Source organism: Narcine bancroftii, chromosome 3, assembly GCF_036971445.1.
Source record: "Narcine bancroftii isolate sNarBan1 chromosome 3, sNarBan1.hap1, whole genome shotgun sequence".
Taxonomy (NCBI): domain Eukaryota; kingdom Metazoa; phylum Chordata; class Chondrichthyes; order Torpediniformes; family Narcinidae; genus Narcine; species Narcine bancroftii.
The window spans coordinates 166,310,799-166,324,292 of record NC_091471.1 but is presented as its reverse complement, the minus strand read 5'-3'; the positions used below and the strand labels follow the sequence as shown (position 1 = coordinate 166,324,292).

General features: G+C 42.1%; 1 protein-coding gene across 1 annotated transcript in view; it reads left to right on the top strand.

The window, feature by feature from the left end:
• The window catches only part of LOC138757804 (probable E3 ubiquitin-protein ligase HERC3), an 89,535-nt gene that overhangs the window by 59,369 nt on the left and 16,672 nt on the right, over window positions 1–13,494 (top strand). Inside the window, exons 15-20 of the mRNA XM_069925732.1 lie at window positions 78–191; window positions 299–322; window positions 1,086–1,175; window positions 4,040–4,210; window positions 5,335–5,478; window positions 10,592–10,758. Coding sequence (XP_069781833.1) covers window positions 78–191; window positions 299–322; window positions 1,086–1,175; window positions 4,040–4,210; window positions 5,335–5,478; window positions 10,592–10,758 — 710 coding nt within the window. The remainder of the gene's footprint in view (window positions 1–77; window positions 192–298; window positions 323–1,085; window positions 1,176–4,039; window positions 4,211–5,334; window positions 5,479–10,591; window positions 10,759–13,494) is intronic.

Genomic DNA, 13,494 nt, shown 5'->3' with positions numbered 1-13,494 from the left:
TTTTAATCTTTGGCTAACTATACTGTTGTTGCATTTGGTACATGTGAAGTAATCTTTCCCTCCTTGTCATTGCGCAGGTTAATGCAATTGCTAAACATATTGACTGTGAAGTGTTTTACATCCATGAACTCAACAACTTGATCAACATTGAATCTGATTATCTCTACTGGGCATCCCAGCATTCTGGAGTTGTAAGTACACCACTCTTCAATCTGTTAGTAGTTCAGCAGGTTTGGATTGGGTTTTTAATTCTGTTTCCCACTTCTCTGTACTTATCGTGTATGTTTTTATTTTACAGAAAATCCAACCAGCTATTGCAGAGGTAGGCAAACATCTTGCAATTCTTTTTATATTTTAGTCAACTGAGTTGGTCCTTTATAAATGAAAAAAAATTCTGAGTTTGTGTAGAGCACCCAGTTACAATCGCAGGATATGGCAGGGCATTGCACTCACACAGGCCAGTTTGGCAAGAGCAAGATCCCAAGTCAGTGACCAACCTTTGTTCACTGGTTTTCCCGAGAGAGTTTCTGGTCCATTTTCACTCCTTTAAGCGATGTGGATGTCACTGGTATTTGTTAATTCCAAATTACCCCTGAACTGAGGTATTAAGAGTCAATAATTTTGGTGATGTGTGAGGCGAAGGTTGAGTCAGGAGAGCAGGTTTCTTCTTCTAAAGGACAATAATGAAGCACATGGGTTATTATCAGGAATCAATAATTTCTTGGTTATCATGACTGAGGTGAGCTTTAATTCCAGATTTATTAAATTACATGGATTGAAAATTCCTATCTGGCTGGTGGGATTCAAACTCTTGCCTGTGGATCAATGGCTGTTATCCATTAACAAACCCACTGTCATGGGGTCATTTGCATCCATCCTTGAGAGCAGATCAGGATCCGAGTTTTAACATTTCTGCACGTAGACCGAAGCAATTGGTTAGACTGAACAAAATTGAGTCTTGTTCCTATGATTTCTAACCCAACAAGGAGAATGTCACAGCTGTGTCTCCCATTCTTGACCTTTACAAGGACGTATTATATGTAGGGTTGCCACTGTCTTAAGGTATGTTGCCTCATCTGTTCCAGGTCCCTGTTGCTTTCTGCACCTATCCTTTTGTTTTGAATGCCCAGGCAAAGACAAAAATGCTGCAGACTGATGCTGCCTTACAGATGCAGGTATGTTGTCTGGAGATTGGTAGTAACATGTAATGGGGTATTGCATTTTTGCCAAATTATTGCCACAGATCTTCAAGCGAAGCTAAGTCAAGCCTTCAACTATGTTTCTGCTTAGTTGTGGGAAAGCCCAGCTGCTTGCCCCAGAACTTTAGTAACCCTTGTTCAATCTTAGCTTCTTGTGCTGTCTGTATGGAGTTTGCACACCTTTCTCTGAGTCCTCTAGTGTCCTCCCTCATCTCCCATGAGGAGATTTGGCATGCGGTTGAATACTCCGTGGCTTGGTTCATCATCATGCTGAAGAAGATTGAAAAGAGGGTTGGTGCGAGAACACAGCCTTGCTTCACGCCATTGTTAATGGAGAAGGGTTCAGAGAGCTCATTGCTGTATCTGACCCGACCTTGTTGGTTTTCGTGGGGTTGGATAACCATGTTGAGGAACTTCTTCAGCATGATGCTGAATCAAGCCAAGAAAGACCTCAACAATGAAGACGCTGTTTACATCCGGTACCGCACGGATGGCAGTCTCTTCAATCTGAGGCGCCTGCAAGCTCACACCAAGACACAAGAGAAACTTGTCCGTGAACTACTCTTTGCAGATAATGCCACTTTAGTTGCCCATTCAGAGCCAGCTCTTCAGCGCTTGACGTCTTGTTTTGCGGAAACTGCCAAAATGTTTGACCTGGAAGTCAGCCTGAAGAAAACGGAGGTCCTCCATCAGCCAGCTCCCCACCATGACTACCAGCCCCCCCACATCTCCATCGGGCACACAAAACTCAAAACAGTCAACCAGTTTACCTATCTCGGCTCCACCATTTCATCAGATGCAAGGATCGACAATGAGATAGACAACAGACTTGCCAAGGCAAATAGCACCTTTGGAAGACTACACAAAAGAGTCTGAAAAAACAACCAACTGAAAAACCTCACAAAGATAAGCGTATACAGAGCCATTGTCATACCCACACTCCTGTTCGGCTCCGAATCATGGGTCCTCTACCGGCATCACCTACGGCTCCTAGAACGCTTCCACCAGCGTTGTCTCCGCTCCATCCTCAACATTCATTGGAGCGCCTTCATCCCTAACATCGAAGTACTTGAGATGGCAGAGGCCGACAGCATCGAGTCCACGCTGCTGAAGATCCAGCTGCGCTGGGTGGGTCATGTCTCCAGAATGGAGGACCATCGCATTCCCAAGATCGTGTTATATGGCGAGCTCTCCACTGGCCACCGTGACAGAGGTGCACCAAAGAAGAGGTACAAGGACTGCCTAAAGAAATCTCTTGGTGCCTGCCACATTGACCACCGCCAGTGGACTGATATCACCTCAAACCGTACATCTTGGCGCCTCACAGTTTGGCGGGCAGCAACCTCCTTTGAAGAAGACCGCAGAGCCCACCTCACTGACAAAAGGCAAAGGAGGAAAAACCCAACACCCAACCCCAACCAACCAATTTTCCGCTGCAACCGTGTCTGCCTGTCCCGCATCGGACTTGTCAGCCACAAACGAGCCTGCAGCTGACGTGGACTTTTTACCCCCTCCATAAATCTTTGTCCGTGAAGCCAAGCCAAAGAATACTCTGTAAAACTTCCATAGGGGCACTGTGGAAAGTATACTGACTGGTTGAATTATAGTCTGGTTTAGTAACTCGAGTGCCTAGGAATGCACAAGGCTGCAAGAAGTGGCAAACAGTACCAAGTCCATCGTGAGCAGTGGCCTCCACTCCATTGCAGACATCTGTGTGAGGCACTGCCTCAAGAAGGCAGCTGACATCATAAAAGAGCCCCATTAACTTCTCAATCTCTTCTCATCACTACCTTCAGGCAGAGGGAACAGAAGCGTGAAGTCCAGCAGCTTTAGATTCAAGTACACTTTTTATTCAACATCCATCAAGGTCTTGAACTTCCCCATGGTATCCTAACCCCAATTATAAACTAGCCCAGGCCCACAGTCTACACTATTAAAGCATCACCTTTTTTTATGTACTAACTGCAACTGTGACTGTTTATCAATCCATCCTTTTATATTTATTTTCTCTTTTTTTGTCTTGCCATATTGAGGTAAATTAATGTATACTGTTGTAGCTGGTGTATCATCTGCACCTATTTGGCTGCAGTAATTAAGAATTTTGGTGTAAATGAACATTGTACTTGTGTATATGCCAATAAACTCGCTATTCAAACTAAAAAATGTTCCATTGGTTGGATAATGACATTGTTAACTGGCCCTAGTGTGGTCAAGTGACAGAATTAGAGGGAATTTTGTTAAAATAGGTTACAGGGAAAATTAGTGGAAGAAAAGGATTACTCTGCAGTGATAGATGATGGGCTGAGTGGCCTCCTTTTTAAAATTGGAAATAAAAGACTGGGCGATAAGCTCTCCAGAATATCCTCACTGAGTGCAGTTGTGATTAACTCCCTGATCAGTAGTACAACTCTTTCACATCATCTATATCCATTTATAACATGTTCGAAACATCTGAATTCTGGAATATTGAGCAGCCAGTTCTGCCTTCTCTCAACCAAGTTTTTGGCCTCAACATAGTAATTCTGTGCACAAATCCAGCCTTTGAATTCAACTGCCTGATCCATAATACTCCTTGCATTGTAATCAGCCCCTATCTTCCTTTCAGCCTGATTTGACTTCTCAATTCCTCCACTGCTGACCTATAGCTAGTTTCCCAACCCCTGCCACGTGAGGTTAAACCCTCCTGAATAGCAAATGTCCTGAGAGTATATTGGTGCCCTTCCAGTTTAGGTGTAACCTAACTTGATGATCCATGTATTTGAAGCCCTCCCTCTTGGACCAGCTCTTCAGCCACACTGATGGCCCATGAGAAAGAATCCTGACTCTGCCTCTTGTTACAGATTGCAGTGAACAGGACCAGTCTGGAGAATATCTTCATGTTGCTCACGCTGGGACCATTCCTGACGAGCAGTCCCTTCCTTGTTCTGCACGTTCAGCGAGCTAACCTGGTCAGTGATGCCCTGAGAGAGCTGAGCATTCATTCAGACGTGGATTTGAAAAAGCCTTTGAAGGTAAGAGAATTACTACTGTTGAAACAATAAAAAGATCAGATTACTTAATGGGAAATTATTATTGTAGAGTGGCTTGAAATGATACATTGGCTTCCTTGTGTCAGTTAGCAGGTTTAGTCGTAAGCACTCTCACTCCAATGTAGAAAGTCACAGGTGCAAGTCATAAAATATTTTTTGATGGTGATTGGATTCATTCATAGCTTATGAAGATGAATAAATATAAGACTTGATCAAAACAATGTGCCACTTAGTTATAAGGGTGATCGCAATTTGTAAAAGAAAAGAGGATAAAGAACCTGCTACATTTTCCCATGTTGGTGACTTCATCAGCGATTCTTCCAGCATTGCTGGATTAATTATTTGTTGCTTTTCATGTGGAAAGTTGGACTGTCTTATCAAAAGATGGTAGCTATTTGGGCCTATATTCTTCAGAGTTTAGAAAATGAAGGGTGACCACATTCAAATATTTAAGATCCTAAGGGGGTTTGAGAGGGTAGATGTTGAGATGTTTTCAGTGGTCAGAGGGTTGTGAATGACAGGAGAAAGGGTTGAAGTTTCTCTTCAGAGAAGGCAGTGAAATATCTGCAATTCTTTGCTGGTGAAGGTGCTGGAGGCCAAATCAAAGGAATATTGAAAATTTGAAAGATAAGGGATTTGAGGTTTACAGGGAACTGGCACAGAAAAGGACAGACCATGCACGATCATACTGAATGTTGGGGCAGTCAAAGAGTGAGGGATGGGTAGAACAAAGGGTATATCTCCAACAGGGTGAGACCAAATGTGCTAAAGCTTCTGTATTTGTCTATGGGCTAAGCCATATGCCCAGCAGGTCAACTTGTACTAATGAGAAAGCAACAACCGAGCCAAACTCACTGGTGGATGAAAAGCCTGTTCCTATCCAGATGGAAGGAAAGGGCAATCTACCTACAGGCTGGAATTTGCCCAGATAGATGATGTTTCTCATTGCCTCCTCATTACAGTGCTCAAGGCTATAGACAAAATGGTCAGAGAGGGAACGTTTAAAAATAATTTTTGCCTTCTAGTCCTTCTCCATAGGGTAGTCAGGAGGGCCAGCAGAAGGAATGAGGCCTGAATCTGATTCTGCTAACTTTTTGCTGCTGCAGGTGGTATTTCTCGGCGAGGAAGCTGTGGATGATGGCGGGGTGACGAAGGAATTCTTCCTGCTGCTCCTTAAGGAATTGCTGGATCCCAAGTATGGAATGTTCACCTCCTATGAGCAATCCAGACTTCTGTGGTTCTCAGAGAGAGTGAGTGACGTCATTCCTCTGCTGCCTTTTCGGGAAGAAATGTTGAATTTTCCTTTCAGATTGTGATCCTGTGGAATCTCACAATACACGCAGGCCATTGAGTCCCTCGAATCAATTCTGTCGTTCGATCCCTCAAACCTATTCTGCCATTCACTGATTTCACAACTGATCAGTATCTTGCCACCTACATCCATGTAAGCGACTTTAACCCTAGCCTTGCCATCCTTTCCAAATAAAATCTATCATTGATTTTTTTTTAATTGCACAAGGGAAGCCATTTGGTCCATCTTGTGAATATCAGCTCCTCGTACTTCTTCCCTGCACTTTCCCTATAGCCCTGAAACCCTGTCTCCCTCAATATCCTCTCCTGTTCCTGCTGTGGGCACAGATGATGCTCGCCTGGCAGTGAAATCCAAGTCACACCCATGTTACATAAAAAAAAGTTTGCCATGCCAACCAACTTGTATCTTTTCCCCCAAAACTGAAAGTCTGTGCCCATTTGTCTTTGAAACAATTAATAATGGGAACAGCCTTCCTAGATTCAAGCAAAATAGATCCTCATCATCTTGCCCTGTTGCCTTTACCCTCCTCTCAACCTGCTTTGTTGCTAGGGAGAACAATTCTTATTCCTTTTGTCAATCCTTGCAGCTGAAACCTCTCATTCCTACATTCATTCTAGTAAATCCTTTCTGCACCACCTTTAAAGATCCTCACCAGTTTCTTATCAATTCTGCTTTGAATTGATCCCACACCTCCCTTTCAGGTCTCCTCCCTCTGATTTCAAGCCTCAGAGTACTCTGGAGAAGGTAGATGGAAGCCAATGTGACAAATTAAATGTTGTATCTTTTCTACTTTCCTCCTCAATGACTCTGTTATGATGCCCTGTAGTAATGGATTCCTCATTTTGGCCTCCTGGTTAGGACATTTTTCATGAATTATGGGGGGAGGAGGGGTGTTGATAAGAGTGAATGCAATAAGGCTTTATTCCACTGAGGTTAGTTGAGACAAGAACTAGAGGACATGGGTTAAGGGTAAAAGGTGAGATGCAAGGGGAACATTCAGAAGATCAACTTCACACAGAGAGTAGTGAGAGTGTGGAATGAGTTGCCAGTTGAATGTAGATTCAATTTTGACATTTAAGAAAAATATGGATGGGAGGTGTGTAAAGGTTATAGTCTGGGTGCAGATAATGGGACTAGACAGAATAATAGTTCTGCCCAGACTAGATGGGCCGAAGTGTTTCTGTGCGGTGGTGTTCATTGGCTCTATCGAATTCCTTATTGATTTGATTGAAGATCATGGCTCTGGTTGAAGAGGCGGTTTCTTGCAAGCCATCTCTGTAAAACCCCTTTAATATCCTGATATACCTACAATTTTCAGAACATTGAAGGAGGCTATTTGGCCCATGGAGGCTCTGCTGGCTTTTGGAGCACTCCTGTTTATTTTCACTTTCCCCATTTCCCTTCCTCTCATCTTCATTAGGTTTAACTTAAAGTGGCCAATTAACCTCCCAGTCTACACTTCTTTGGGGTGTGGAAGGAAACTGGAGCTCCTGGATGAGTCATAGAGAGAGTGCAAACTCATTGCTGGGGCACTGCAGCAGCAGGACTATCTGCTGTGTAGGTGTGCCACCTTGGATTCTAAATCTTCTCCTTTTGAAAGATAAGATCTCCACTCAGTTTAATTCTTAATGATGGGCATAACCTCTGCTCTGGTATCAATCTACCTCTACTTAACACTTTTGTAAAATGAAAACCAGAACTGGTCACTCATTTCCAAGTGCGGTTTAAACAATCATTTTATAGGAAGGCAATCTTTTTATTATGTCTATGAAGTTTAATTCCTTGAGTCCCGACTTCTAAAAGTCAAGGAACGAGAGACATGGGCTGTTTAGTGATGTGAGCCATGAGGCCACAAAGTATGGGTTAAATTGAGTCTTGTTACTTCACGTACTTCACAGAGTATGATTTTTGAAGACATGCAGTGTAGGAACAGGAAATCACAACTGGATCTGTCACAAAAAACAGAAATGCTGGCAGAACTCATCCAGCCAAGCAGCATCTGTGGACCTACATCACCAAGATCCTTTTCCATAGTGAATACTGAGTAAAGTCTTTATTAAGTACCTCTGCTAGAACCTTCTGTTCCATGCACACATTCCCACTGTCACACTTGATAGGTCTTATTCTTTCACATCTTATCCTCTTGCTCTTTACATACTTGTAGAAAGCCTTGGGTTTTCCTTAAACCTGCCTGCCAAGGCCTTCTCATGGCCCCTTCTGGCTCTCCTAATTTCCTTTTTAAGCTCCTTCCTCTTAGCCTTATAATCTTCTAGATCTCTAACATTACCTAACTCTCTGAATCTTTTGTAAGCTTTTCTTCTTGACTAGATTTATTACAGCCTTTGTTCACCACGGTTCCTGTACCCTACCATAACCTCCCTGTTTCATTCGAACGCTACACGAATATCCCCTGAACATTCGCCACATTTCTTCTGTACTTTTCCCTGAGAATATCTGTTCCCAATTTAAGATTCCAATTTCCTGCCAGATAGTCTCATAATTCCCCTTAATCCAATTAAACGCTTTTCTAACTTGTCCCTATCTCTCTCTAATGGCATTGTAAAGGAGTTAGATTTATGATCACTATATCCAAAATGTTCTCCCACTGCGAGATCTGGTCAGGTTCATTTCCCAATACCAAATAAAATACAGGCTCTCCTCTTGTAGACTTATCTACATATTGTGTCAAGAAACCTTCCTTAACACAGCTAACAAACCCCATCTAATCCCCTTGCTCCAGGGAGATGCTAATTGATATTTGGGATATTAAAATCTACATCACGACAGCTCTGTTATTGTTACAACTTACCAGAATCTTTTTCCCTATCTTCTCCTTGATATCCATGTTCCTATTGTGTGGCATATATATATATGTATGTATGTATGTGTATGTATGTATGTATATATATATATATATATATGTATATGTATAGATATATATACATGTATAGATATATATATGTATATATGTATGTATATATATGTGTATATATGTATGTATATATATATATCTATATATGTATGTATATATATCTATATATGTATGTATATATATATCTATATATGTGTGTGTGTGTATATATCTATATATGTGTGTATATGTATATATATATATATATATATATATGTGTGTGTATATATATATATATATATATATAAATTTATAAAAGTAAATAAAAAAACACCCAATAAAGTGATTGACCCTTTCCTATTCCCACCTGGTTCAAAAAGGCATCAATCATCCTGGTATCCAAGAAGAGTATCATGAGCTGCCTCAACGACTACCCACCCAGTAGCACTAACTTCTACTGTGATGAAATGCCTTGAGAGGCTGGTCATGGCCAGAATTAGCATGTACCTAAGTAAAGATCTGGACTCATTGCAATTCGTCTATTGACATATTCACTCCATAGCAGATGCAATATCACTGGCTCTCCACTCTAGGGACAGCTTGACACACCGGATGCTGATATGGCCGTCAGGGAGGCTGGGAGACCGGGATCTCCCTCATCTGACACTGAGCACCGGCCTCATACACATACTTCCTGTCCGTGATCAACGTCAGTAAACCTACCTCACCTCATTACCACCTAAGCCCGTTGAGCCAAAGCCCCACCACTCTGCTACCCTCTCACTTCGCTGCCTGCTCCAAATGCCGTCACTGGATGTGGCGGTCTTCTTTTTAAACTTTTCCTGCTTTACTGGCTGACGTCATGCGCCTGCACAGTCTTGCCTTTCTTTTACCCTGAGTAGGAAAAGTGCCCTTGCTTCGGAAAACTAGAGCAGTTCTACTCACAGCCACCTTGCTCCAAATCAAACACCGCTGAAGATTTTTTACCTTTTTAAACTTATCCTGCTCTACTGGCTGACGTCACTCATCTGCTCAGTCTTGCCTCACTTTTAGCACGAGTAGAAAAACGCCTTCGCCCTGGAAATCCTTAGCCATTCCACTTGCAGCTTGCTTGCACTGAATCAAATCTGATAGAGAATTGTTGACTTAAAACATTAATTGTTTTCTCTTTTTTACTTAAAACATTAATTGTTTTCTCTTTTTTGGGGATGCTGCCTTGCTGCCTGAGATCTTTGAATATTTCTATTTTTTGTTAATTTACACTTCTACATTCCTTCTACATCTCCGTGACCGAGATAGATGAGTGCTGGGCACAGAGTGGTGTACATCTGAGGTAGATAAGTATTGGTAACTTTGGACTCCATTGCATGGAGGATAATCTACCATGGGAGGGGAGTATAAATTAAATAAACTTGGAATTAAAAGTGAAGAACCACCCAGGGTGACCATGAGATTATTGGATTGTTATTAAACCCCATTTGATTCAACTTGGGTAGGGAAATCTGCCAACCCCGCCTGACTCCAGAACCACATCAGTGCAGTTGATTCCTACTGCTCACAGTCTTTTTTTTTTCCCAGGGTAGATGAATCTAGAATGAGAGGGCACAATTTTAAGGTGAGAGAGGAGAGATCTAAGAAGGACTTGAGGGATAATTTTTTCACTCAGAGGGTGGTCTGTGACTGGAGCGAGCTGCCAGAGCAAATTTGGAACCCTGCACATTTTTGACATTTGAACAGATCTATGGATACGAAGGCGCTGAGAATTAAATGGATCAAATGCAGACAAATGGGACTAGCCCAGAATGCTACCTTGGACGAGTTGGAGTGAAGTGGGATGTGGATATTACTCATGAGGCCAGCATTTATTGTCTGTCCCTAATTCCCCTCTCAACTGGCTGACCTGGTAGACTGTTTGAGGACTATTAAGAGTCAACCATTTTGATTGGTTTGATTAGGTAGGAGCAACAGATTTCCTTCCCTGAAGAAATCAGATGAGTTATTCTGACAGGGTCACTAGTGTTAATACTAGCATTGTATTGGAAGTTTATTCAGTTACTTAATTTTAAATTCCTAACTTCCCACTGTGAATTCAGCTCTCTGAATGAATAGCAATTCCTTTAAATGTTAGTCTTGTACCTTTACTATGAATGAAGCTTGGATCTTGTCTGACCTTGTCTTCTTTTTCTTAACCAAACCTCAGACGTTTGTGGAACTGAACTGGTTCCACTTGATTGGGATCCTGTGTGGCCTGGCTATTTATAATTTCACAGTGGTGGACCTTCACTTTCCACTTGTGCTGTACAAAAAACTGGTGAATGTGCCACCATCCCTGGAGGACCTGAAGGAGCTCTCCCCCACAGAGGGCAGGTGAGTCTTGCGCTTATGTTCTGCATTCTAACCAAGTGCAAAGGAGATTGTGGTGCAAAGGGCATGGTTAATGTCGTGGTCAGTATATGCTATTACAGTGCCAGTGACACGATTCAAAGGCACATAATGTTTGGCTTCACAGGTGTCTGTGTGTGAAGGTATGTGTAATTGCTTCATTAGTGCAGGCCTAAGAGAGCTTTTCATCATCTTTAGAGACTGTAGTTGCCATTTTTCAAAATGAGGACCAGAGTTGTGGCAGTGAAAGTCAGGAAGCCATTATGAGGCTGGAATACAAAAATAAAACAGTAAGTGTCATCACCCAAACCTTAGGATTACCAAAATCTGCAGTTTGGAACATCATTAAGAAACAGCATTCTGGTGAGCTCAGTGATCGCAAAGGGACTGTTTAGCCAAGAAAGACCTCTACCATGACGACAGAAGAATTTTCATCATAAAGATGAAAAGTTCCCAAACATCTTACTGACAGATCATTAACAGTCTTCAGGAGGCAGGTTCAGGAGGCAGGTTGGACTACTGTCCGCAGAAGACATCATGAACAGAAATACAGAGGCTACACTGCAAGATGCAAACACTAGTTGGCCATAGAAGCAGGATGGCCAGATTACAGTTTGCCAAGAAGTATTTAAAAGAGGCTGCAGAATTCTGGAGAAAGGTCTTGTGGACAGATGAGATCAAGATCATCCTAAATCAGAGTGATGGCAAAAGTGTCATGTAGAGATGTAAACGAACTGCCCAAAACCTAAAGCATATCCCCCTCATGTGTGAAACGGTGATTGAGGTTATATGGCCTGGGCATGCATGGCTGCCACAGATACTGGTAACCTTTATTGATGACGTAGCTGTTGATGCCAGTAGCAAAATGAATTCTGAGGTGTATAGAAACATCTGTTGAAGTTCGAGCAAATGCCTCCAAACTCATTGGATGGCGCATCATCCTACAACAAGACAATGATCCCAAACATACTGCTAAAACAATAAAGGAGTTTTTCAAAGCTAAAAATTGGAAAATTCTGGAATGGCCAAGTCAGTCACCCAATGTAAATCCAATTGAGCATGCCTTCCATATGCTGAAGAGAAAACAAGGGGACAAACCCCCGAAACAAGCAGCAGCTGAAGATGGCTGCAGTAGATGCCTGGAGCATCACTAGAAAAGATACTCAGCACATGTTGCTGACCATGAATCACAGACTTCAGGCAGTCATTGCATGCAAGGGATATGCAACAAAGTACTAAACAAGACTATTTTAATATACATACCATTGCTATGTCACCAAATATTAAGGTACCCTGAAATGAGGGGACTATATATAAAAAGTGCTGTAATGTCCACATGGTCAAACCAAATTAAATAGAAATAACTAATTTCTATTTATTGGTCAGGCCTCCAAATGTCCAAATGTTTGCAAATATATATGTTAGATTACCATGAAGTTTTTAGGTGTATTTTGTTTCAACCATGAGACAATAACTGAGTGTTTTATTTCCCGGGCAACGCTGGGTATCCTGCTAGTAGTAATTACAAATAAATTAAAGTCCATTTATTTGTGCAATACACAAAAATGCTGGAGAAACTCAGCAGGTCACATAGCATCCATAGGGAGTAAAGAGTAACCAATATTTCAGGCCTGAACCCTTCATCAAGGTATGAGCAAAAAAGCAGGCAGGTGCCTGAATGAAAAGGTGGAGGGAGGATTGGGCAGCGGAAGAAGCACAGGACAACAGATCAGAGGTAATAGGTGGATGTCATTTATTTGTGCCCTTGTGAAGAAATTATGCATCTTAGAGAAATGAAGATGTATAAAGGGAGTTGCAAGATGGGGAAGTTACTGAGTGGGGCAGGTTTGATGTGTCAGGTAGCCTTTCATGCTCCTATTGTGTCCTTGTTCATCATCGACCATGTACAATCAGACAAAACAGCATTTCTTCGGACCACAGCGCATAAACATACACAACACGTGTGTAAAGGAACAAAGCAGTAAGCCCGAAAGGCATTTTTGAGGTGGTGGGGGAAAAGTTTGGAGAGAACAGTGTGGAAACTTCAGGGAGAGAATATGGCTAAGTACAGGGGAATCAGTTTAATAAAGTAAGTGTTCAGATAAAGCTCAGAAAAAACATCGTCAGGCACAAGATCCAAGTCACCAAATTTTGCCTCAACAAAGGGGGGCACAGGAAAGAGATGTAAAGAATTATTTTTCCCCAGAGTGTACCGATTTGTTTCCCCAAGAGCTGTGGAGGTTCACTCACTAAGTATATTCAAGGCAGAGATTGGTAGATTTTTGGAGTCACAAAAAACTTCAGGTGCGAGAATCTAGTGGAAACAACAACTGGAGGATCTGTGAATGAAAATGGACAGCTGGCTGTTCTTCCCTTCTTGACTCTTCTTCCCTCTGTGGATGCTGCCTGACCCTCTGAGTTAAGAACATAAGAAATAGAAGCAGGAGTAGGCCATCCAGCCTATCAGGCCTGCTTTGCCATTCAGTGTGATCATGGCTGATCTGATGATAGGCTCATCTCCACCTACGTGCCTTTTCCCCCCACGTCCCTTAATTCCCTTACTATGTATTAAGAGACTGAGTTCTTCCAGTAATATGTTTTTTAATGAATTGTTGAGTATTAACAGAAGTGAGAGAAATGGAGGAAGTGCAGGAAAATGGTGATGAGTTTAAAAGATTAGTCATGATTTTATGTAATGGTGGAGCAATCAAAGGAAGTGAA